The 26,176-nt window shown below is 45.7% G+C and overlaps 1 protein-coding gene across 6 annotated transcripts in view; it reads right to left on the reverse strand.

Moving 5' to 3' along the window:
* Positions 1-26,176, reverse strand: part of FAM193A (family with sequence similarity 193 member A) — a 198,337-nt gene that overhangs the window by 128,093 nt on the left and 44,068 nt on the right. For all 6 annotated transcript variants that reach the window (XM_021938200.2, XM_017955690.3, XM_021938199.2 and 3 more), the window contains exon 2: positions 9,569-9,814. In XM_021938200.2, the coding sequence (XP_021793892.1) occupies positions 9,569-9,796 (228 nt within the window). In that variant the 5' untranslated portion in view covers positions 9,797-9,814. The remainder of the gene's footprint in view (positions 1-9,568; positions 9,815-26,176) is intronic.

Below are 26,176 nucleotides of genomic sequence, written 5' to 3' on the forward strand. Positions count from 1 at the left end.
TTTAGTAGAGACGGGGTTTCACCGTGTTAGCCAGAATAGTCTCAATCTCCTGACCTCGTGATCCGCCCGCCTCGGCCTCCCAAAGTGCTGGGATTACAGGCGTGAGCCACCGCGCCCGGCAACCCCACATCTATTAACCATTACAGTAAGTGACAAGGATTGATTTCACCATTTAAGATACAGACTCTCGGCTGGGCATGGTGGCTCACACCCGTAATGTCAGCACTTGGAGAGGCCAAGGCTGTAGGATCGCTTGAGCACAGGAGTTCAAGACCAGCCTGGGCAACACAGTAGGGACCCATCTCTACAAAAACTTTAAAAAAATAAATAAATAATTAGCCAGGACTGTTGACATGCAACTGTAGTCCCAGCTACTCGGGAGGCTAAGCTGGGAGAATCACTTGAGCCCAGGAAGTCGAGGCTGCAGTGAGCTGTTTTCACACCACTGCACTCCAGCCTGGGTGACAGAGTGAGACCTTGCCATCAAAAAAGAAAAGAAAAGAAAAGAAAAAGAAAAAGAAAAGAAAAAGAGAGAGAAAGAAAGAGAGGAAGAGAGGAAGAAGAAAGGGAGAGGAAGAAGAAAGGAAGAAAGGAAGAAAGAAAATAAAGAAAAAAGAAAAGAAAGAAGAAAAGAAGCAGACTCTCAGTTAAAACCACATAGTCTACCTCTATATATACTGCATGAGAACACCTAAACAGACTAACACAAAGAAGTCAAAATTAAAAGGACGTGCAGATGTGCAAAAAAAAAAAAATGGGAGGGAGCTCCCACAGCTAAACAAACGGAAAACAACACCCTTCAGGAGAAAGGCATGACCACAGATGGGTCCATGCAGCAACAGGAATGATACACGAAGACTTAATAATTTTAACCTGTATTCTACCCAGCACCGTCTTGAAACACGTAAAGCAAAAACAGAAATTTTTTAAGGAAGAAAGGAAAAAGACACATTCATAGTAGGAGATTTTAAATATCACTCAGAAATTGACAGATTAAGCACAAAAAAGTAATAAAACCACAGAAATACAGAATGATTTAAGAACACAATTAATGAGGCCCTGAGCCTTCCACTTAAACTCAGAGAAAACATTATTTTCCAGCACAAACTATTTTTTAAAAAGTAACTATGTATCAGAACTAGCAAATACAGCTGATTAATAAGGAATCACTATAATACAGACCATGATTTTCAACTATAACAGTGTTAAATTAAAAGTCAGTATGATTAAAAGTAATTCAAGTGGCTGCGCGTGGTGGCTCACGCCTGAAATTTCGGCACGTTGGGAGGCTGAGGCGGATCACCTGAGGTCAGGAGTCTGAGACTAGCCTGGCCAACAAGGTGAAACCCTGTCTCTACTAAAAATACAAAAATTAGCCAGGCGTGGTGATACATGCCTGTAATCCCAGCTGCTCGGGAGGCTGAGGTATGAGAATCACTTGAACCCAGAAGACAGAGGTTGCAGTGAGCCAAGATCGTGCCACTACACTCCAGTCTGGGTGACAGAGTGAGATTCCGTCTCAAAATAATAATAATAATAATAATAATAATAATAATTCAAGAGATGTGTGTTTGGATACTTACACATACTTCTAAATAATTCACGGGTGAAAACAGAATAATAAAAATTAGAAAATAATGAAAATCGGCCGGGTGCAGTGACTCATACCTGCAATTCCAGCACTTTGGGAGGCCAAGGCGGGTGGATCATGAGGTCAGGAGATCGAGACCATCCTGGTTAACATGGTGAAATCCCACCTCTACTAAAAATACAAAACAAATTAGCCGGGCGTGGTGACAGGCACTTGTAGTCCCAACTACTTGGGAGGCTGAGGCAGGAGAATGGCGTGAACCCGGGAGGCGGAGCTTGCAGTGAGCCGAGATTGTGCCACTGCACTCCAGCCTGGGTGACTGAGCAAGACTCCGTCTCAAAAAAAAAAAAAAAAAAAAAGCCAGGTGCGGGGGCTCACGCCTGTAATCCCAACATTTTGGGAGGCCGAGGCGGGCAGATCACAAGGTCAGGAAATTGAGACAATCCTGGCTAACACGGTGAAACCCAGTCTCTACTTAAAAAAAAAAAAAAAAAAAAAAAAAAAAACCCAAAAAATTAGCTGCAGGCGCCTATAGTTCCAGCTACAGGGGAGGCTGAGGCAGGAGAATGGCGTGAATCTGGAAGGCGGAGCTTTCAGTGAGCCAAGATGATGCCACTGCACTCCAGCCTGGGTGACAGAAAGAGGCTCCTTCTCAAAAACAAACAAACAAACAAAAAACAAAACAAAACAAAAAACACACATGGCACATGGCCGGCCTCATGCACTTTGGGAGGCCAAGGTGGGTGGATCACCCGAGGTCAGGAGTTCAAGACCAGCCTGGCCAACGTGGTGAAACCCAGTCTCTACTAAAAATACAAAAATTAGCTGGGTTGGTGGCACGTGCCTATAATCCTAGCTACTCAGGAGGCTAAGGCAGGAGTATCATTTGAACTCATGAGGTGGAGGTTTCTGTGAGCCGAGATCATGCAATTATACTCCAGCATGGGAGATAATAGCGAAACTGTCTTAAAAAAAAAAAAAAGAACAGAAAATCTCTAGAGGAAGATTCAAGCATCTGCCAACAGTGGAAGCCTCTGGGAAGGCAAAGAGGATAAAGAAAGAGAGCCAGAGGAAACTAACTTTGCACTGTTCTCTTTTGGGCCTCTAAAAAAATCTTTTTAATATCACATTCACCAGAGCATTAACTAATCAAATATTAATATACAGCACGTATATTAATTTTATATACATGCTATTTTATAATGCATGTATATAAAGTAGCAACAATTGCCTGGGTGCAGTGGCTCACGCCTGTCAACCCAGTACTTTGGGAGGCCAAGGCGGGAGGGTCACTTGAGGTCAGGAGTTTGAAACCAGCCTGAGCAACACGGCAAAACTCTGTCTCTACTAAAAATACAAAAATTAGCTGGGCACAGTGGTGCATGCCTGTAGTCCCAGCTACTCAGGAGGCTGAGGGGGAGGTTATAGTGAGCCAAGATCACACCACTGCATTCTAGCCTGGGCAACAGAGCAAGACTCTATCTTAAAAATAATAATAATAAAAAGCAGTAATTAATTAAATAGACAAAGTAAAAGCATTTTAAAAGTTAAAAACTGCTTCTTTGAAAAGACAAAACTGATAGACTTTTTTTTGGGTTTTTTTTTTGTTTTTTTTTTTGAGACAGAGTCTCAGCTCACTGCAAGCTCTGCCTCCCAGGTTCACGCCATTCTCCTGCCTCAGCCTCCCCAGTAGCTGGGACTACAGATGCCCGCCACTATGCCTGGCTAATTTTTGTATTTTTGGTAGAGACGGGGTTTCACCTTGTTAGCCAGGATGGTCTCGATCTCCTGACCTTGTGATCCACCCACCTCAGCCTCCCAAAGTGCTGGGATTACAGGCGTGAGCCACCATGTCTGGCCTATATATATTTTTTTATATAGACAGAGTCTTGCTGTGTTGGCCAGGTTGGTCTTGAACTCCTGGCCTCAAGCAACCCTCCTGCTTCGGCCTCCCAAAGACTAGGGTCAGAAGTGTGAGCCACTGTGCTGGGCCAAAACTGACAGACTTCTAACAAAACTAGTTTAAAAGAAAAAAAAAGCAAGCACAAATAATGAGAAATAAAAAGTCGCTGGGCATGGTGGCTCAGGCTTGTAATCCCAGCACTTTGGGAGACCAAGGTGGGCAGATCACCCGAGGTCAGGAGTTAGAGAACAGCCTGGCCAACATGGTGAAACCCAGTCTCTACTAAAAATACCAAAAAATTAGCTGGGCGTGGTGGTACGTGCCTGTAGTCCCAGCTACTTGGGAGGCTGAGTCACCAGAATCGCTTGAATCCGGGAGGCAGTGGTTGCAGTAAGCCGAGATCGCACCACTGCACTCCAGCCTGGGTGACAGAGCGAGACTCCATCTCAGGGGGAAAAATACAAAAAAAAAAAAAGAATAAAAAGTCAAATCTACAAATCAGGTAGGAAGTGAAAAGAGACCATTACACAAAACTTTACACCAGTAACTCTGCCAATTTTTCTTTTTTTCTTTTTTTAAAAGGGATAGGGTCTCCCTGTGCTGCCCAGACTGCAGTACACTGGTGCTATCATACCACACAACAGCCCAGAACTCCTGGGCTCAAGTGACCCTCCTGCCTCAGTCTCCTGTGTAGACGGAACTACAGGCATGTGCCACATCGGCCGGCAACTCTGACGATTTCTTAGAATATAACTTACCAAAACTAACTTGACAAGATTTTAACCATTAAAGAAAGTGAACCACAACTTTAAAATCTATCTAGAGACACACATGGCTGTGAAGGGGAGGTGAGGCCAAAGGTGGGTCATTCATAAATGAGTAGCCCCAGAGTATTTGCATTCCACTGGTCATGGGCCAAGGCAGAGGAAAACAATAATCAAAGCAACAAAGTCTTGAGGAAGATGAAAACAGATAGGCACTTGAAAGCCCAGTGGGGGTGGGCCTTGGAGACGAAAGAGAGGAGAAAATGCCCTCAGCTATGGGGTTTTGGAGGTGATACAGGAAGGTGCCCAACGTTAGCTTTGATTTTCTCCCTGAAGCATGAAGGTCAATAGCTGAGCTGAGCAAGGGGTGGGTAAAGAGGGTACAGGTAGTCTAACAAGCAAGGAAAAGGAAGGGTTCCTGCCAAGGAGTTTAGGGAGGTACTTAAGCCAGAAAAACGCACTAGATGCCTATGCATGGCTTGGAGTCATGAAATTATTAGGAGGAAGCAGTAAACTGAGGCCAGCAATTTTCTCCAGGCATATTCTGCCACATGGAGGGAAGAGATAGGGCTGGACCAGCATAACCAAAAAAAGTTCAGGGCCTTTGCCTGAGAGCCATGGAAGAGCCACAGTGTCAAGTCAGGGAACACAGGCTCCTAGAAGTGAGGTCAGGGGCCAGGCGCGGTGGCTCAAGCCTGTAATCCCAGCACTGTGGGAGGCCGAGACGGGCGGATCACGAGGTCAGGAGATCGAGACCATCCTGGCTAACACGGTGAAACCCCAACAATGCATAAAAAAAAAAATACAAAAACTAGTCGGGCGTAGGTTATGGGTTCGTAGTCCCAGCTACCGGGAGGCTGAGGCAGGAGAATGGCAGGAACTGGAGGCTGAGCTTGCGGTGAGCTGAGATCCCGCCACTGCATCTCCAGCCTGGGCGACAGAGCAAGACTCCGGCCCCAAAAAAAAAAAAAAAAAAAAAAAAAAAAAAAAAAAAAAAAAAAAGAAGTGAGGTCAGGGAGACATGATAAACAGAACAGGAATGGAATCCATGGACTGATAGGGATGGATGAGGTCAAAGAACTATGGCAGGTCGGGCACAGTGGCTCACGACTGTAATCCCAGCACTTTGGGAAGCCAAGGTAGGTGGATCATTTGAGGCCAGGAGTTTGAGACCAGTGTAGCCATCATAGCAAAACTCTGTCTCTACTAAAAATACAAAAATCAACCAGGTGTGGTGTTGCACGCCTATAGTCCCAGGTACTTGGGAGGGTGAGGCATGAGAATCGCTTGAACCCAGGAGGCGGAGGTTGCAGTGAGCCAACATCGCACTACTGCACTCCAGCCTGGGTAACAGAGCGAGACTGTGTCTCAAAAAAACAAAAAAAAAAAAAAAAAAAAAGAAAAGAAAAAAGAAAAAAAAATTAGCCAGGTGTGATGGCACATGCCTATAGTCCCAGCTACTTGGGAGGTTGAGGCACGATAGTCTCTTGAACCCAGGAAGTGAGGCTGCAGTGAGCTGAGATTGTGCCACTGCACTCCAGCCTGGGCAACAGAGCAAGATTCTGTCTCAAAAAAAAAAAAAACAAACTGTGGCAAGAGAAGAAGCAAGTGAGCTACAAAGACAATGATCAAGATGAAAATTTGAAATGGAGATTTCTTAGGTTTCCAGACATGACAATGTCTAGGACATGATGCTAGGATGGGTCAGTCTTGGAAGAAGAGGTCTCCAGAGAAATCTGCAACATGCAACTGTCAGGTAGGATTCAAGAGAAATTCCCACCAGTATTCTCCTACAACTGCTGGTAACAGAATGCTTATCTAGAGGACAGCAATTCAGACCCACTTCCCCTCTGGATGCAGCAAGTGGAGGGAGGGCGAGCCCTGACCCCAAGGATGAGCCAGAGCAGGACAAATGATAAAATCCTATCTCTGGGCCATTGGAGGGCTGAAGTGACCAGGCTGCCGGAGGGAATTACACAACAAACTGCAGCAGCCCCTCCAGGGAGAACGGGACACACTTACTGTTTCACCTTTGGCAGAGGAAGGAAAGTGGAAGGAGGCCATAAAAGTGGTTAGAAAAAAACAGCTGAACTTTAAACAAATTCTGAAAGGTTGAGAGTGTCAAGTGTGGGAGTTTAACTCCTGGAAAGCCCCAAAAGAAACGTTCCTACTCATTCCCAGGAGACCTGCGCCCAAGTCTCCAGGCTAATCCACTAGCTGAGAGGAAGGGAACATGCCTTTCTCCTTGTCCTGGAGAAAGGCATGTGCCACACACAGGCCAGGACCAGCATAAGGCACGGGGCCGGTCAGACCCCTGCAGATACAAGGCAGAGTCGGCTGCCACCGGGCAGAGGCAGGCTCGCTGGGAAAGCTGCCCCCAAGGCCGTGAGCACAGAGCTGCCCAAGAGTCAGGCTAGAGGAGGGCACTGAGAAGGTGCCACCATCGGAGAGCTTGCCAAGGAGGCAGTAGAGAGAAACTCCCCTCTACAGGCCCACACAAGCACACACAGTGCTAGAGACGGCCCAGCTGATGCCGACTGGACTGACCTGGCCTCCCAGGTGCACAACAGGAAACAACTTCAGCCTGACGCTCTCTGCACACTGTCTGGCATGTGACCAAACAGAACAAGAGAAACAGAAAGCAAGAACCAATAATGTTTAAGGAAGAGATAATACCAATTCTAACAAACTTCCAGAAAGGAGAGGAAACGGGAACACATTCCAACTCATATTTATGAGGCCCCAAAGACCACTATAAGATAAGAGGCCTACAGACAGATAGCCTTCATGAGCACAGATGCAAAAATCATTAACATAACTTTAGCCAATCAATCCAGCAACACATAAAAAGGACGTCCACAGAAAGAAAAATAACATTCATAGCAGCTTTTTTCAAAGTAGCCCAAATGTGGGAGCAACACAAACATCCATCAATTAATTGGTGAATGCATAAATTGGTTTATCTGTACAATTACTCAATGAAAAAGAGAAACTACGGATGCATGCAACATTTTGGATGACTCTCAAAAGCATCATGCAAGTTACAGAAGTGTACGTGACACTCTGGAAAAAGCAAAACTGTAGGAACAAAAATCAGGTCAGGCTGGATGCGGTGGCTCATGCCTATAATCACTATGGGAGGCAGAGGCAGGCAGATCACGAGGTCAAGAGATCGAGACCATACTGGCCAACATGGTGAAACCCCGTCTGTACCAAAAATACAAAAATTAGCTAGGCGTGGTGGTGGCGGGCGCCTGTAGTCCTAGTTACCGGGGAGGCTGAGGCAGAAGAATTGCTTGAACCCGGGAGGCAAAGGTTGTAGTGAGCCAGGATAGTGCAACTGCACTCCAGCCTGGGTGACAGAGCGAGACTGTCTCAAAAAAAAAAAAAAAAGAAAAAAATTCAGGTCGGTGGTTAACAGAGGCTAGGGCGGGGAAAGGGAAGTGACTACCAAGAGGAACAAGAGAACTTTATGGGATGATGCAAATGTTCTGTAGCTTAACTATAGTAGTGAACATTTTTTAAGCAAAAAAAAAGTGAATCTTAATGGAAGGTAAATTATATTATTTTTTTAAAGGCCAGCTCCAACAAAGAAGCCGACCTACAAAGCAACAGATGGTCTGAGTCCACAAACACAGGTCAGCACTACACCTCTGCTGTTCCCAAGGTCACTGTTTCTGGTGAGGACAGAAACGCTCATTTGACAAACTATCCATTACCAAGACAAGCCAGGGGCTGGGAAATGAGATCCTCCCCCAACCCAGGCAAGATGAACTGCAGGGAACCATAGGCACTTCCACTGGCCTCTGAACCAGGGCAAACAGCAGAAGCTTGTTCCCAAGGGCAGAGGCAGGCTAAAATACAAGAGCCTGGCTGGAATTGGAAGAAGAGCTGACAAAGTTTAAGGAGAAAACAAACAAAAAAAACACCACAAAAAGCAAAGCAAATGGTATTGGTAAACAAACGAACGAAAACCACACAAAGAAAACCATAAAAATAGCTGCCTTTGTGGAGTTTATATTCTAATGAAGAAGAAAGCAAACCAAATGAGTAAGTAAAATACATAGTATGTTAGAAATAAGTGCTAGTGCCGGGTGCGGTGCCTCACGCCTGTAATCCCAGCACTTTGGGAGGCCGAGGTGGGCAGATCACAAGGTCAGGAGATCGAGACCATCCTGGCTAACACTGTGAAACCCCATCTCTACTAAAAATACAAAAAAAAAATTAGCTGGGCGTGGTGGTGGGCCTGTAGTCCCAGTTACTAGGGAGGCTGAGGCAGGACAATGGCGTGAACCTGGGAGGCGGAGCTTGCAGTGAGCCAAGATCGCGCCACTGCACTCCAGCCTGGGTGCCACAGCGAGACTCCGTCTCAAAAAAAAAAAAAAAAAAAAAAAGCAAGAAATAAGTGCTAGGAAGAGAAGTACAGCAGGAAAGGGGGACGTGTGGGAGGGACCAAGTGAGAAAGTAATTCAGACAATGAGACCCCAAGGATAGAAACTGGCCCTGGAGATGGAGCACGCCTCTAAGGCCAGAAAAGATGGAAACCCACACCAGGCAGTGGAGACATGCCCTTCAGACTGTCACCAGGACTTCCCCAAGGCAGTTCTGCAGGAGAAAACAGAGGAGCAGGGAATGCACATGCTTCCTGGCTGCACATAGCAAGGTATCAGAAGGAAAAGAAGAGCTCAGACAATAATTAGCCACTTGCAAGCAGAAATCAAAGGGCACAGAAGAGCCCTAGAATGTGGGACCTCACACAGTTGCAAAAGCCAACTCCTTCCAGATCCCAAACAGCACATGTGAAAGCCTGCCCGGAACAAGAGCCCACCAAAACTCCATCCAGTCAAAGATGAGAGTAAGGGTGTGGTCTTCCCAGCCAAGCCTGCTGGCCTTGCTGAGGCCTCCAAGAGGCTGAAGCGGCACAAACAAGTAAAGGGGAAGGCCAGGCTTAAGAGCTGCCTCGGATAAAGAATTAACCTGCATGTCGAATTGCCGAGAACTAAACACATGAAAACTGTACTCCCTTTTCAAGAAACTGCACCACCAAAGAAATACTAAGCTCAAAGCCAAAAATCACCCTTCAGGGCCACAAAGCTTGACGACTGAATTATGCCCAGACAAGGAAGGCAGGTGTCCTGCCACCTACTGCAGTGTCGGCAGGGAAGACCAGGAGGAACAGACTAGAAGGTGGTGCAGGAGGGAGTGCCCTCTGAAGCAAAAGCAAATCCATTTCTTTCACTGGCAGCTGGCCCCATAACCTGGGGTCGGGGGAGCCAACACTCTGCGCTGCCTGTGCTGGCAGCCACTCACCACTGGCTGGTCAAGGCCGCCATGCCTCTCCTCCTTCTCCACGGTCCTGCGGCAGTCCGGGCACACCCATAGCGGCAGGTGCAGCACACTGTTGCCCTTGGGAGCCATGGAAAGGGCCAATTTGCTCGCAGTCTTAATTCCACTCTCTAAGAATGAGGAGTCTTTCCGTTCACTTCTGCACAGAAGACAATAATCCCCAGCGGGGTAGGGTGGTGTCCTATGATTCATGCCAAAACTAAAAGGAGTCTGGAATAGAAAAAAAAAAAATTCTATTTTCAAAACCTCGTCTATAAAGCCAATATTAAAATACATGTATAGTTGTAAAACTAAAACTAAAATGCATGTGTATGCTTATATACAGAAACATAAAATAGGACATTTATTGAATAAAACTAAACCTAATGTTCTAGAAATTCATAATACTTCAAATAAAACTACAGTGCCATAAAGAAAATCTTAGATAGTACGAGTTAGAAAATTGTCCAATTAACCCCTTCACCTTGACTTCTGTATTACTTTTCCACCACATGTTAGAAATTATCAGCCTCGATTTTCAGACTGTTTACCAGAACTGGTTACCACCAACAAAGTCTGAAACCACTATTCTAGAGGCGTCTGTATACCAGGGCTCAGGCCCAAGATGGCAATTCTGGCTTAAGTGTGTCTGCAGATCTAAACCATCTCTGAGGTGGGCTGTCCAAATTCCAGATTCAAGATAAACAGGGAAATGATGGCAGCTGCACATCCAAGGCCCAGCCTCCCATCCAGGCCCAGCAATAATGATGCTGAGCTCATCTCCTATCACCTGATGTAAATAAACATCTGCATTTTCAAATAGGTCCTACAATGTGGGGCAAGGGGAAGAGGCCTTAGAGGTAGAAGAAAAAGGCAGGATTATTATACCTTAAAACCTCTCAAAAGATAACCACCCACTCTATCAAAAAATAAAATAAAATTAGCCTTTAAAACACAAATACAGAAAAAGAAACTGAAGGCTGGGCACAGCAGCTTACGCCTGTGATCCCAGCACTTGGGGTGGCAGAAGTGAGATATCATTTGAGCTCAGGAGTTTGAGACCAGCCTTGGTAACACAGCAAGACTTCGCCTCTACAAAATATCCAACTATTAGCCAGGCGTAGTGGTGCACACCTGTAGTTCCAGCTACTGGGGAGGTTGAGGTGAGAGGATTGCTAAAACCCAGCAAGTTGAGGCTGTAGTGAGCTGTGATCACGCCACTGCACTCTAGCCTGGGTGAGAGGGCAAGACCCTGTGTCAAAAGAAAGAAAGGAAAGAAAGGAAAGGAAAGGAAAGAAAGGAAGGAAAGAAAAAGGAAAGGAAAGGAAGAAAAGAAAGAAAAGAAAGAAGAGAAAAGAAAAAGAAAAGAAAGAGAGAAAGAAAGAGAGAAAGAAAAAAAGAAAGGAAAAAAAGGAAAGAAAGGAAAGAAAGGAAGAAAGGAAGAAAGAAAGAAAGAAAAAGAAAGAAAGAAAGAAAGAATCGGTCCATCCAGCCTGGCCAACATGGTGAAACCCTGTCTCTATTAAAAACACAAAATTAGCCGGGCGTGGTGGTGTGCACCTATAATCCCAGCTACTCAGGAGGCTGACACAGGAGAATCGTTTGAACCAGGAAGGTGGAGGCTGCAATGAGCCGGATCACGCCACTGCATTCCAAACTGGGCGACAGAGCAAGACTCAGTTTCAAAAAAAAAAAGACAATAAAAAAAGAAAAAGAAAGAAACTGAGTCTCACACGCCTGGAAATGGGGGTAAAGTCCCAAGGTCAGCAAGTGTGGGGCTGGAGGGGGAGACACAAGATTTTAACCCCTATCAACCCAATCCTAAGACGGGTCCTTCACACAGGGCTACCTCTGCACCTTAGGAGGAAGCCCCCTTGAACTCTGAGGAGAGGCTGGAGAGACGCACTCCCAGGGAGCAGGGCAAAGGGAAGCCTCGCCTGGCATTCCAGAGGCAGCCAGAACCAGGGCACACAGTGAGGTGGAGGGGTGAGAGAACCCCCGCTGGTCTCTCCTGCCATGTGGGGTGCCCTTGCTGCAGGACACGCCAGGTGAGAAGAGAGCAGACCTGGCTGAGGCTGTTCTGGCTTTTCAGTCTCCATCTCCACCCAAAAGCTTCTCCAAGGCCGGCCAGCCCCACAGCTCTTCCCACAGCCTCGAGCTGTCTCCCTATCCCGCCACCCAGTGGTATTCAAAAGGACCCAGTGTGCATGACAGATTGGCCCCTCAACGGCCACTGAGGGCTCTCATTTGGACACCAGGCTCCATTCTTAAGACTTCCTGCTGACTGGCAGGAAGCACATATTTAAACAAGGGGCTGAATATATAGTAAATGAATTAGTGATTGAAAGAATGAATGACAACACCAGCAAGACTCAAAAGATGTTCATATATATTCTCACGTTTCCATGACCCAGTGATCAAAACTGCTGACTCCTGTTACATCCACAGGGTTCAGAGTTTTCCCGAACCCAGCTCAGCAGCCATCCTGAGCTCAGTGTTCGGGGCACAGGGGCAGAGAACTGGGTCCTACCTCCCCACAGTGTCCTAGGGAGCGCCAGACTACTCAAACCACTGAGTACCATGAGAATCCATGTATTTTTCCATACCAACAAATCCCAAAAACCTAAATGATGACCCCCCCCCCCAAAAAAAAAAAAAAAGCACATCGATTTACCCCCATATAAAGCCATCTCTTTCCCTCAGGTCTTAGAAAACAGCTCCCATTGCTGGCAGAACAGCCACACCCATCAGAGCTTTCTGGCCTGCCCTTTTAATCACAGAATGAGATGCTGGGCTCTACAGACCCAAAGGTCCCCAAGCCTGAAATCATAATGTAAGAGCCAGAAATGACCAGAGAGACTAGAGGGCACACAGCTCAGCTCCCGGACATTTAGCAGTCATCCAGGGTTTACTGAGCCCACCACATGCTCAGGGACTGGTCCAGGCACTGGGAGCACAATGGTGAAGAAAACTGTCAAAGACAAAGGCAATAAATAAGACAAATACATGAAAAATATTAACTAATTAAACATTGATAAGGAGAAAAACGTAACAGCAAAGAGGATCTGTGCCCTTTAATCTGGTGGCCAGTGAGGGTCTCCTTGAGGAGACCCCTGAAACCCACATGGCTGTACCTTGTGGGGAGCCCAGTGGCTGGCATTGGGCTGGCAAGAGCAGAAGGGGAGATGGAGGAGAGCTGAGGGCCACTCAAGTCAAGGCGTGACTCGAGGCTGCGTGCAGAGAGATGGGATGGGAGAATGGGAAGAAACGACTATCTGCAATTTAGGAGCCAGACGGCAACAGCTTGGACCAGGGCTGCGGGAAGGGAAGTGGACAAGGCTGTGAAGGAGCCACCTGTGAGGTGTGAGAGGAGGAGAAGAGCCAGGGGCAAGCATGAAGCGTCAGGTGCTGGGTATTTTTTCATTCCTTCAGTTTCTGAGCTTAGTCGTGGGCCATAGTAGGGTTGTTTGGGAAGAGTCTGGTCCTTTTAGGGCTTATAGGCTCTGTAAGGCAGCATAGGAGCGCCTTTCCTCTTCTCCACAACTGAGGCAATATCCTCATGAGCTGCCACCCAGGGTCCTGCAGGTTGTAAGATTTTCCCACAATGGCTGGTGGGAACACACACTGCTCCTGGCCCTGTGTGAGCTCCTAGGTTTGTCCCGCTCCTCACTTCCAGGATGCTAGCCCAGGCGCAGAGAGCTTCCCCACATGCACGTGCTTACGCGCCCTCAACTGGGCTTGGGGAGAACCCTATGTAGAGCTCTTCCTTCGCCTCTTTGCAGTTCTCTCCGCTCTGGTACTCTGCTCTGCAAATTTACTTTGGCCTCCCCAAAGTCTCAACTCAGCCTTCTCAATCAAGGAGATCCTCAGGCTCGGTCTGGGCAGCTCTCCAAGTCCTAACCTTCAGACTCTCTACAGGCAGGAAGCCTGGGCAACGCTGGGGCTTGCTGCGGTTATTCTCCTTCTCCCAGGGATCACTGTCCTGCCTGCCTGTGGTCCAATGTTGGAAAACTACTATTTGGTACATTTTGTGTTTTGTTTCATTGTTTGAGGGAGGAAGATAAATCCACTTTTAGTTACTACCTCTTGCTTGGAAGCAGAAGTCTAGTTACATTCATATTTTTAAAAATAAATGTACCAGGCTGGGCATGGTGGCTCATGCCTGTAATCCCAGCACTTTGCGAGGCCGAGGCAGGCAGATCAAGAGGTCAGGAGTTCAAGACTAGCCTGGCCAAATTGGTGAAACCCCGTCTCTACTAAAAATACAAAAAAATCAGCCAGGTATGGTGGTGCACACCTGTAATCTCAGCTACTCAAGTTGAGGCAGGAGAATCACTTGAACCCATGAGGCGGAGGATGCGGTGAGCGGAGAGCGCACCATTGCATTTCAGCCTGGGCAACAGAGCAACACTCCGTCTCAAAAAACAAAACAAAAAAAACATACACACACACACACACACACACACACACACACCCCAGAATGAACATTATACTAGTATCATCCCCCAAAGCCTACACACACATAGACGAAATATGTAAATACATAAAATGTGTATATATATCCATATAAGGGACCAAGATAACTCAGAAATTTTTGCATAGGAGAATATGGACATATGGCTAAGATGGCAGTATTGCTGAAAACACTTTGGGAACACTACTAACAGCTGAGTTCTACATCTATGATGTATTTTACCTTTTCTGAATAAACTGATTTTCTACCACCCAGTGATTGTGGCCTGTGTGCATGGGGGTGGGAGGTGTGTGTGTGTATCATAAAAGACACTAAATCTTAATAGCATTTGTTTTCTTGCTAGGCTTATATTCTAGTTTTGAAATTTGTTTCCAAAATGAAATTCCAAATTAAACATGAAAACTCAGACTTACTAAAAATACTTTACAGATAAACTTCTTATAAACATGAAGAAAAAAGGGCATTTTAGGGCTAAAAAAACAGTAAAAGCAATATCCTCTCCAGTAACAGTAGCACAACCCAGATTAGACCACCCGCTAAAGCAGGAGGCACACAAAACAAAGGCCCCGTGCTGGTGACACTGCCACCTCCTGTCGACTGGCCTTCAGGGCTGTCTGCTCCCCACATGTCCTCCATCTCCTGTCAAAACCCCCTCACACTGTACCTATGACCAGAACATTCTCTGCCTTAAACCCTTCTATTGTTCCTGCTGCCTAAAAAGATCAAGTCCTCAGCAAAGGATCAAGCAGGATACACCAGGCCCTTGGTCAGTGTGTTCTTGCAAAATCACCCACTTGAAACTCCTTACAGTTCCATACTCCCACCCCATCCAACTATGTGGCTTTATCTCTTCCTTCCTTCATACTTGCTACTTGCTTCCCTAAAACACCAATCTCCCCGCCCTTCCTTTATGAGACAACTGCGAGGCATCCCTTCAAACCCCACTATGGTAACTTTTTTTTCTGTGAATTTTGCTCCCTACCCTTCAATCAATACATGTCACACACAGCTAATTACAACAACTCCTGTACAACTTCTACATTTTTTTTTTTTTTTTTTTTTGAGAGGGAGTCTTGCTCTGTGACCCAGGCTGGAGTGCAGTGGCATGATCTCGGCTCAATGCAACCTTCACCTCCCAGGTTCAAGTGATTCTCCTGCCTCAGCCTACCAAGCAGATGGGATTACAGGTGCCTGCCACCACGCCTGGCTAATTTTTTGTATTTTTAGTAGAGATGGGGTTTCACCATGTTAGCCAGGATGGTCTCCATCTCCTGACCTCATGATCCACCCGCCTCAGCCTCTCAAAATGCTGGGATTACAGGTGTGAGCCACCGCACCTGGCCAACTTCTACACTTTCTATAGACTATCATGTATTCATTATACTACAAAATTATCTTTCACATATCCATCTTCCCATTAGATACTCAACATTATGAATGTCCATAATGCACCCAGCATCCGGTAGGCACCCAGTAAATGCTAAGGGAACTGAAATGACTAGTCCAAATCAATAATCTACGCTTTGTCTTGTCTACCTCAACCACAATTTTCTTCTCTTTTTTTTTTTTTTGAGACAGAGTCTCCCTCTGTCACCAGGCTGGAATGCAGTGGCGCCATCTCAGCTCACTGCAACCTCCACCTCCCGAGTTCAAGTGATCCTCCTGCCTCAGCCTCCCGAGTAGCTGGGACTACAGGCGGGAGCCACCACGCCCAGCTAATTTTTGTACTGTTAGGAGAGACGGGGTTTCACCACGTTGGCCAGGATGGTCTTGATCTCCTGACCTCATGATCTGCCCACCTCAGCCTCCCAAACTGCTGGGATTACAGGCGTGAGCCACCGTGCCCGGCCAATTTTCTGCATTTTTATACATGATCTTTTTTCTTTTTTTTTTTTTTTTTGAGATGGAGTCTCGCTCTGTTGCCCAGGCTGGAGGGCAGTGGCACGATCTCAGCTCACTGCAACCTCCACCTCCCGGATTCAAGCGATTCTCCTGCCTCAGCCTCCTGAGTAGCTGGGACTACACGCCTGTGCCACCACGGTCGGCTAATTTTTATATTTTTAGTAGAGACAGGGTTTCACCATGTTGGTCAGGCTGGTCTCAAACTCCTGACCTCGTGATCTGCCTACCTCGGCCTCCCCAAGTGCTGGGATTACAGGCATGAGCCACCAAGACCAGCCTATACATGATATTTTATTAGCTACCTGCACTCAAGTCCAGGGAACACTGTTATGTGTAGTCACTAAAATATCTGTGCCCTTTTCCCTTTCTTTCCTGAACTCAGCTTTCCTAAAGCATATGCAGGTTCTTTGAGCAAAAAGGCATTGCCTGGAGAGCAATTACTAACATCAATACTTAAACCTCCTTCTCAGTGGTTACAAAGAGATTGGTAACAATTATATCATGAGTTAGGTACAAGACTACCTTAAGTATTTTGGGCTCTGTGATAAATAATTTCTGTAATCTTACAGAGTAAATACTCAGCAATTTATAATTTCAAGGCTGTTCCATGGAAACTCAATAAAATTCAACGAACAGTGATTGATTCTACATTATTACAGCATCCTTTTAAATAACTAATATAACAGTTTTCCTGAGGACTTACTTTTTTTAAAGAATGAACTCTGAAGGATTTACTTTTAATTTCAGTTTACATATTAGGAAAAAAACAGAGAAAAATCTAATGAAAACTGCAACTGTTTCTAATCATTGCCCCTGAATTGCCCTATTAAATGGCCAGTGGTTCCATAGATGTAAATAAGATGGTTTTAAGGCATTAATGAAGGCATAGTGGTATTTGCTGGAACTATAGTTACATAAAATGTTTTTCTCCACATAATGTTACTAATGTGGTTTTTCCTATACAAATGTGGTTGCTATGTTCTAAGTCTACTAAACAACATAATTACTATTTGTTTTGATGCTACTTCTCCAGAAGAAAACAAATGTCTGAGCCAGCCTCAGAACACGTCTGGATGCCAGGGCAAGTTTCATATCCCTGCTCTGTCATGGGACAGCACAACAAGTATCTACAAAATACTTCAAGTCTCTACATTCAAGCTCCATACAGCAAAAGAGCAAAACAGCTTGAATTTATTAATAGCAGCAGACTTACATGTCTTTCTAACATACTGTTCTTTGCCAATCTTTAAAGTAAAATTAATCTACTAAGGTCAAACAAAAAGTTGGTATAAAAGGGCTAACTTCTCACACTGCAGTTTGTATCCCCTTCAATCTCTGAAGGTTCCTGAAAAATCAAAGTAACCAGTCATTTTGCGTAAGGTATTAACAGTCTTTACAGCAATACCCAGAAATGACCAGAGGGAAAAATAAAACTACTTAAATAGAAAAATGGCTGAAAATGGCTTTTATTCAGAGACAATAAATGGAATAGGTAGGTAGCATCTGAAAATTAACTGGCCTGAAGCAATTCCAAAGTAGTCATTTGCACACCTGACAAGCCCCAAGTCACCCACACCTCTGTGATGGGACCTTGTCCATCACCATCACCTGTGCTCCCCTAGCAGCAGGGAGGCATCTGGCCCAAGGACAGCCAAACCAGAGGCTAGCCAGTGACCTAAAACAGTGGGGTCCACAGGCAATACTTGCTTTTTTATAGAATCCTCTCCTTCCCGTAATACAATGTTGATAAAGCTAAGTCACCAAGCTGACGACTAAAAATTTTATGGTCCATATAATTCAAAAGATGAGGAGATGACTTAAGGTAAGGAGGCACCGGAACTTTCATGGCAGGACACAAGGAAAGGAGCAAGGTCCCTGAGCCTAACGAGGGAACTTGAGAGGAAGGGGAGCTGTGGAGTAGATGTGGGGATCTCCAGCTTGGTCAGTGCAGAGCAGGGTGCCCAGTAGGGAAGAACAGGGACATGGCACTCCGTGCTGAGGAGTATGAAGGAAGACGGGTATTCACAGACTGCTGAGGGTGGTGTAAGCGCCAGCAATCTTTTGGAAAAGCACTTGGCAGTAGTTTTCACAGCTCCCACACATCCACAGACCTGTGCCTGTGCCCTCCTTTCCAACGTCCTCCAACTACCTCTTCACAACCACGTGCACCAGACCCCACCCTGTCACCACTTGAGGACCACCCCATTGATTCCATCCTCTTCTCATATCATCAGTTTCTCTTTCTTTCCTGCATCACTTCCATTAGGATGCAAACATGCTGTGTCTCCCATTCTGAAGAAACACAATGATCTCCTCTCAGTGGCACTTCTGCCCCAGTTTCTCACTGCCTATCTTTTCCTTTCTCTAGCAAACTCCTTCAGAGTTGTCCACCCCAGTTCTTTCTTCTTAAACTTTTTTTCTTTTATTTACATATTTTGAGACAGGGTCACTCTGTTGCCCAGGCTGGACTGCAGTAGCACGATCTTGGCTCACTGCAACCTCCACCTCCCGGGCTATCAAGTGATCCACCTGCCTCAGTCTCCCAAGTAGCTGGAACTACAGGCATGCACCACCACACCCGGCTAATTTGTGTATTTTTAGAAGAGACGATGTTTTGCTAGGTCACCCAGGCCAGTCTCGAACTTCTGGGCTCAAGTGATCCTTTCACCTCAGACTCCTGAGTAGCTGAGACCACAGGCATGTGCCACCACACCCAATTTTGGAGGTGGGCCTAATGGGAAGCGCTTGGGTCATAAGGGCAGATCCCTCATGAATGGCTTGAAGCTGTCTTTGCAGCACTGAGTGAGTTCTCATTCTATTAGTTCTCCGAGAGCTAGCTGTTAAAAAGAGCCTGGCACCTCCTTCCCCATCTGTCTTGCTTTTTCTCTCATCATGTCATCTGGACACACTGGGTCCTCTTCACCTTGTGTCACAAGTGGAAAAAACCCGAGGCTCTCACCAGATGCAAATGCGGCACCATGCTTCTTATACAACTTGCAGAACCAGGAGCAAAATTATCCAGCCTCAGGTATTCCTTATAGCAACACAAACGAACTAAGACATAGAAGTTTAATTTCACATAAAGCATACAAAATTGTAAAGGGCCAAGAATAGCCAAAACACTCATGAAGAACAATACAGAGTGACTATTAAGGCTTATTAAAAAGCTATACTGGGCTGAGCATGGTGGCTCCCTCTTGTAATCCCAGCACTTTGAGAGGCTTGGGTGAGAGGGCTGCTTGAGCCCAGGAGTTCAAGGTCACCTGGGCAACAGAGGGAGACTCTGTTTCTACAAAACATTTAAAAATAAGCCAGGCATAGTGGCGTGCCCCTGTAGTCCCAGCCACTCAGAAGGCTGAGGTGGGAAGATTGCTTGAGCTCAGGAGGTTGAGGCTACAATAAGCCATCCTCCTGACACTGCATTCCAGCCTGGGCAACAGAGCAAGACCCTGTTCTCAACAACAAAAAATGCTATAGTAATTCAGAGAATGCAGTACTGGCCACCCAAGGATAGAAAAGTAGACAAAGGGGCCGGGCACGGTGGCTGACGCCTGTAATCCCAGCACTTTGGGAGGCCGAGGCGGGTGGTTCACGAGGTCAGGAGATAGAGACCATCCTGGCTAACATGGTGAAACCCCGTCTCTACTAAAAATACGAAAAAATTAGCCGGGCATGGTGGCGGGCACCTGTAGTCCCAGCTACTAGGGAGGCTGAGGAAGGAGAATGGCATGAACCTGGGAAGCAGAGCTTGTAGTGAGCCAAGATCACGTCACTGCACTCCAGCCTGGGCGACATAGTGAGACTCTGTCTCAAAAAAAGAAAGAAAAATAGACAAAGGAACAATATAGAATCAAGGTATGATACACAGACACTAAATTTATAACCAAGATGGCATTCTACAATACTATGGAAAGAATGGCCTTTTAAAGTTAACACAGAACAACTAGATACCCAAATCAGGGGAAAAAATGAAATTGGGCCCCATCTCACACCATACACAAAAATAAATTCCATAATTATAGACCTAAATGTGAAAGATGATGGATAATATCCTCTTGACCTTGGGTAAAGGAAAACATTTTCAAGACAGACACCAAAAGCACTAAAGCATAAAGGAAAATATCAACAGATTCAACTACATACATATATTTTTTTGAGACAGAGTTTCGCTCTTGTTGCCCAGGCTGGAGTGCAATGGCACGATCTCAGTTCACTGCAACCTCTGCCTCCTGGGTTCAAGTGATTCTCCTGCCTCAGATTCCTGAGTAGCTAGGATTACAGGCATGCACCACCACACCTGGCTAATTTTGTATTTTTAGTAGAGATGGGGTTTCTCCATGTTGATCAGGCTGGTCATGAACTCCCGAACTCAAGTGATCTGCCTACCTCAGCCTCCCAAAGTGCTGGGATTACAGACATGAGCCACTGTGCCCAGCCCAGATTCAACTATTTAAAAATCATTTATTTTTAGGGATGCAGTCTCGCTCTGTCACCCAGGCTGGTGTGCAGTAGCGCAATCTTGGCTCACTGCAACTTCCACCTCCCAGGTTCAAGAAATTCTGCCTGCCTCAGCCTCCCCAGCATCTGGGACTACAGGTGCCCACCACCATGCCCAGCTAATTTCTGTTTTTTTAGTAGAGATGGAGTTTCGCCATGTTGGCCAGGCTGGTCTTGAATGCCTGACCTCAGGTCATCTGCCCACTTCAGCCTCCCAAAGGGCTAGGATTACAGGTGTGAACCGCCATACCCAGCCTAAAATTTAAAACTTCTATTAGATAAACATTAAGAAAATGAAAAAAATGACCAAAAAAAAGTGAAAAATGAGAAAAATAGGAAAAAGATTAAACAACTTGGTTGAAAAAATTGGGCAAAAGACTTGAACAGGTTCTTCACAACAGATGACCCAAATGGTCTATAGACATAAACACACGAAAAGATGATGTTACATATCATAGATAAATTAAATCATAGTACCACCATTTACCTACCAAAGAGGCTGAAATAAAAAATTAGGATACAAACCATGCTCAACCAAAAACATGAAACAATGGGAACTCTCAAGCACTGCTGGCAGAGTGAAAATAGGTATAACCACTTTGGGAAACAGGCATTACATGAAGACTGTGACCCAGTAATTCCTTTTCTGGATATCTACCTTTCCTCATAAGTCCTGTATGCACCAAAATACGTGTACAAGAGTATTCATGCCAGTCCCAAACTAGAAATAACCCATAAACTGCAGAATGAATGGTCATCTCTACAGTGAAATACTACATAGGAATTAAAATGGATAAACCATAGCTAAGTTCAAAACAAATAAATCTTTCAAATATTGTTGGGTGAGACAAGTTGTATACCCTAGATTATTCAGTATGGATGCTTCCATCTATATAAGGTACAAAAACAGGCAAAACTATAGTGCTGAGATGTTTAGTTTTTTCCCTTTCCCTTTCCTTTAGACAGAGTCTTGCTCTGTCACCAGGCTGGAGTGCAGTGGCACGGTCTCGGCTCATGGCAACCTCCTCCACCCGGGTTGAAGCGATTCTCCTGCCTCAGCCTCCTGAGTAGCTGGGACTATAGGCACGCACCACCACACCCAGCTAATTTTTGTATTTTCAGTAGAGATGGGGTTTCACTATGTTGGCCAGGATGGTCTAGATTTCTTGACCTCATGATCCACCCACCTCAGTCTCCCAAAGTGCTGGGATTACAGGTGTGAGCCACCGCACCCTGCTGTTTAGTATGTTTAACGAAAGGAAAAGAAAGGAAACTGTAATCGAGTAGTAGCCTTTAGTGGGCTTTTGGAGTCCTGGTAATGTTCTATTTCCTCATCTGAATGGTGCTTATACCAGGGATCAAATTAATTTGCAAACCTGTACATTACTTTTATGCATTTTTATAGTATATAACAGTAACAGTAAGAAATATTCTTTAGAAATGGGGTCTTTTTTTTTGAGACGGAGTCTCACTCTGTCGCCCAGGCTGGAGTGCCGTGGCACAATCTTCACTCACTGCAACCTCTGCCTCCCAGGTTCAAGCAATTCTCCTGCTTCAGCCTCCTGAGTAGCTGGGATTACAGGTGTAAGCCACCACGCACGGCTAATTTTTTTAAGAAACGTTCTTTAAAGAAATACATTTTGGACAAATGAACAAGGGGATTCCACAGGGAGAGATCTCTCAATAAATGATACACAACGGGATATGAATATGGAGGGGGGGACACCTCCAACTTCACCTCACACCATACCCAAAATTAACTTGAAATAGATCACAAACCTATACATATATAACAGCTAAAATTACAAAACCTCTAGAAGAAAACAAAGGAGAAAGTTTTCCCAATCTTGGAGTAGACAAAGATCTCTTGAGACCCCAAAAGCACTAATCATTAAAAAAAAATTGGTAAACTGGACTTACACCAAAAAACTTCTGTTCCTCAAGACATGGCTGCTTCTGGCTTCTGCACTAGGATGAAGAGAGCTGGGCGAGCATACTGCTCACCCTTACAGTGCAAAACAGCCAGACTCACTTCACATCTATGACTGTTTCTGAACCTGCTGAGGTTACAGAACAAACACTGGCCCATAATCTCAAGTGCCGTCAGGGAAAGAAAACACATCCACTCACCTGGGTAGACACAATCAGACACCGGTAACAAGAGTTCGGCAAGAATAAAAGACAAATTGCAAAAGGCTGAGTACAGGCTGTCAAGACAATTTCTGGCAGCTGCAGAAACTGGGAAAGCCTGCACTACTTCACAGGCTCTTTCTCCGTGGCACTCAGGACGCAATCACTGAAAAGATCTGAAAGAGCCCTAAGCAGCACAGACAGTAGTGCAGAACGCAGGGAGGGGACCAGGAGCCAGGAAGGAGGGGCAAGAAATTCCACTCAAATCCTTCCTCTCAACCTCCACTCAGAAACAAAAGTCCTAATTTGTGGGGGGCCGGGGCGGAGAGGGGGGAAGGCTTTGGTGAACACTTACTGTGACTAGGGGAAGGGAAGAGGGAGAGGAGGGACCTAGTTCTGCAAAAGGGGCAAGATTACACAGCGAATCAGGGAAAAGGCGGAGCTGAGACAGCCGCACCTCTGAAGTCCAGGGTTACTAGACACGTCTAAAACTCAGGTTCGGCCAGGCGCGGTGGCTCATGCCTATAATCCCAGCACACTGGAAGGCTGAGGCGAGCAAATTACCTGAGGTCAGGAGTTTGGCACCAGCTTGGCCAACATGCTGAAATACAGACAGGGTTCTGTCTCTACTAAAAATACAAAAATTGGCTGGGCATGGTAGCGGGTGCCTGTAGCTACTTTGGAGGCTGAGGCAGAAGAATCGCTTGAACCCGGGAGGCGGAGGTTGCAGTGAGCTGAGATTGCACCACCGCACTCCAGCCTGGGCAACAAGAGCAAAACTCCATCTCAAACAACAACAACAACAACAACAACAAACTGAGCCTTAACCAGAAAAGGAGGCTGCACCCCACTACTACTACACACTTCCAAGTCAAAAAGCTTCAAACAACAGCCAACAGCAGAATACAGCTGGGAGAAGAATATGCAAAGAAACCGCCTGTGAAATACAAGAAAGAAAGAAGACTTAAAACAGAATTTCAAACACTGCCGTGGTAAAACACTCCTCATCCTAGATCCAAGCCGCCTCTACAAAAATTCAAAGCCTGTGCTGCATAACACACATCAAATAATAAACTGAGGCCAACTCTAAACAGAGCAGAAAACATAATGGTTGAGAATTTTCCAAAATTAATGACAAACACCAAACCGCAGATCCAAGAAGCACAGAGAACGTTAAAAAACAAACAACAACAACAACAAACCAAACACCTGCTCCTATCACTCCTCACTTCTCAAAACAAAAGACAACCGGATACACAACTAATTAGGACAAAAGTCAGGCTCAACCAAGAATACGAAAATAAGAAAGAAAGAAGAGAGAGAGAGGAGGGAGGGAGAAGGAGGTAGAAGGAAGGAAGGAAACAAACACTGACCAAGTACAGTGGGGCTCATGCCTGTAATCCCAGCACTTGTTGGGGTGAGAGGATTGCTTGAATCCAGGAGTTCAGGAGCAGCCTGGGCAACATAGCAAGACCTCATCTCTACAAAAAAGTCTAAAAAATTAGACCACACTTGTGGTCTTAGCTACTAGGGAGCCTGAGGTGGAGAAATGCTTGAGCATGGGAGGTCGAAGCTGCAGTGAGCTGTGATCATGTCACTGCATTCCAGCCTGGGCAACAGAGCAAGACCTTGTCTTGAAAAGAATGGGGGCCGGGGGAGGAGAAGAGAGATTGAAAGCAGCTAGGGATAAAAGAAACATTACACATGGAAGAACAAAAACAATTACAGCAGGATTCTTGTGAGAAACCATAAAAACCAGAAGAGAGTAATTTTTCTAAAATCTGGGGGAAAAAATAGCTTTTAACTGTGACTTCTATACCCAGCAAAGGGATCTTTTAAAAGTAAAGGAGAAGGGCTAGGCGCGGTGGCTCACGCCTGTAATCCCAGCACTTTGGGAGGCTGAGGCAGGCAGATCATGAGGTCAGGAGATCGAGACTATACTGGCTAACACGGTGAAACCCCATCTCTACTAAAAATACAAAAAATTAGCCATGCATGGTGGCGGGCACCTGTAGTCCCAGCTACTCGGGAGGCTGAGGCAGGAGAATGGTGTGAACCCAGGAGGCAGAGCTTGAAGTGAGCCAAGATCGCACCACTGCACTCTAGCCTGAGCTGGAGCAAGACAGAGCGAGACTCCATCTCAAAAAATAAAAATAAATAAATAAATAATATAAAGGAGAAAGACAGACTTTCTCAAACAAAAACAGGAAATTTATTGCCAGCATACCTAACCCACGTAAAACATTGAAGTATTTCAGAAGCTGGGCATGGTGGCTCACGCCTGTAATCTCAGCACTTTGGGAGGCCGAGGCAGGCGGACTGCCTGAGCTCAGGAGTCGAGATCAGCCTGGCAACACAGTGAAACTCCATCTCTACTACAATACAAAAAATTAGCTGGGAGTGGTGGCATGCGCCTGTAATCCCAGCTACTCAGGAGGCTGAGGCAGGAGAACTGCTTGGACCTGGGAGGCAGAGGTTGCAGTGAGCCAAGATTGTGCCACTGCACTCCAGCCTGGGTTACAGAGCGAGACTCCGTCTCCAAAAAAAGAAAGAAAGAAAACATTTCAGAAAGAGAGAATACGGTATCAGACCAAAACCTAGATCTACAAAAGAAATGGCAATCCCAAAAATGGAATAAAATAAATCAGTGGGGTTTTTTTTTTTTTTTGGTTTTTTTTTGAGATGGAGTCTTGCTTTGTCGCCCAGACTGGAGTGCAGTGGCACGATCTCGGCTCACTGCAACCTCCGCCTCCTGGGTTCACACCATTCTCCTGCCTCAGCCTCCTGAGAGTAGCTGGGACTACAGGCGCCCGCCACCATGCCCGGCTAAGTTTTTTCTATTTTTAGTAGAGACGGGGTTTCAACGTGTTAGCCAGGATGGTCTCCATCTCCTGACCTTGTGATTTGCCCGCCTCGGCCTCCCAAAGTGCTGGGATTACAGGCGTGAGCCACCGCGCCTGGCCAAATCAGTGGGTTTTAAAAAAATTTATAAAGAACAGAGGTTTATTTGGCTCACAGTTCTGTAGACTATACAAGCATGGCACCAGCATCTGCTCAGCTTCTAGTGAGGCCACAGGAAGCTTTTACTCATGGCAAAAGGCAAAGGAGGAACAAATGTATCACATGGCAGGAGAGTGAGGAGCCAGAGATAGAGCGGGGAGGCCCCAGACTCTTTTTAACAACCAGATTTCAAATGAACTAACAAAGCAAGAACTCATTCATTACCATGGGGAGGGCATTCATGAAGTCATTCATGAAGACCCACCCCCATGATCCAACACTTCCCAGCAGACCCTAGCTCCAAAATGGGGAGATGTGTCATTTTATTTTTTTAAGTTTGGGGGTACATGTGCAGCATGTACAGGTTACACAGGTAAACATGTATCACAGGGGTTTGTTGTACCGATTATTTCTTCACCCAGGTAGTAAGCCTAGTAGCCATCAGTTGTTATTTTTCCTGATCCTCTCCCTCCTCCCACCCTCCACCCTTTGATAGGCCACAGTGTGTGTTGTTCCCCTCTATGTGTCCATGTGTTCTCATCACCTATAAGTGAGAATATAAAAGTTCCCGTGTTAGTTTGTTAAGGATA

The sequence above is a fragment of the Papio anubis genome, chromosome 3 (genome assembly GCF_008728515.1).
Source record: "Papio anubis isolate 15944 chromosome 3, Panubis1.0, whole genome shotgun sequence".
Classification (NCBI taxonomy): Eukaryota; Metazoa; Chordata; class Mammalia; order Primates; family Cercopithecidae; genus Papio; species Papio anubis.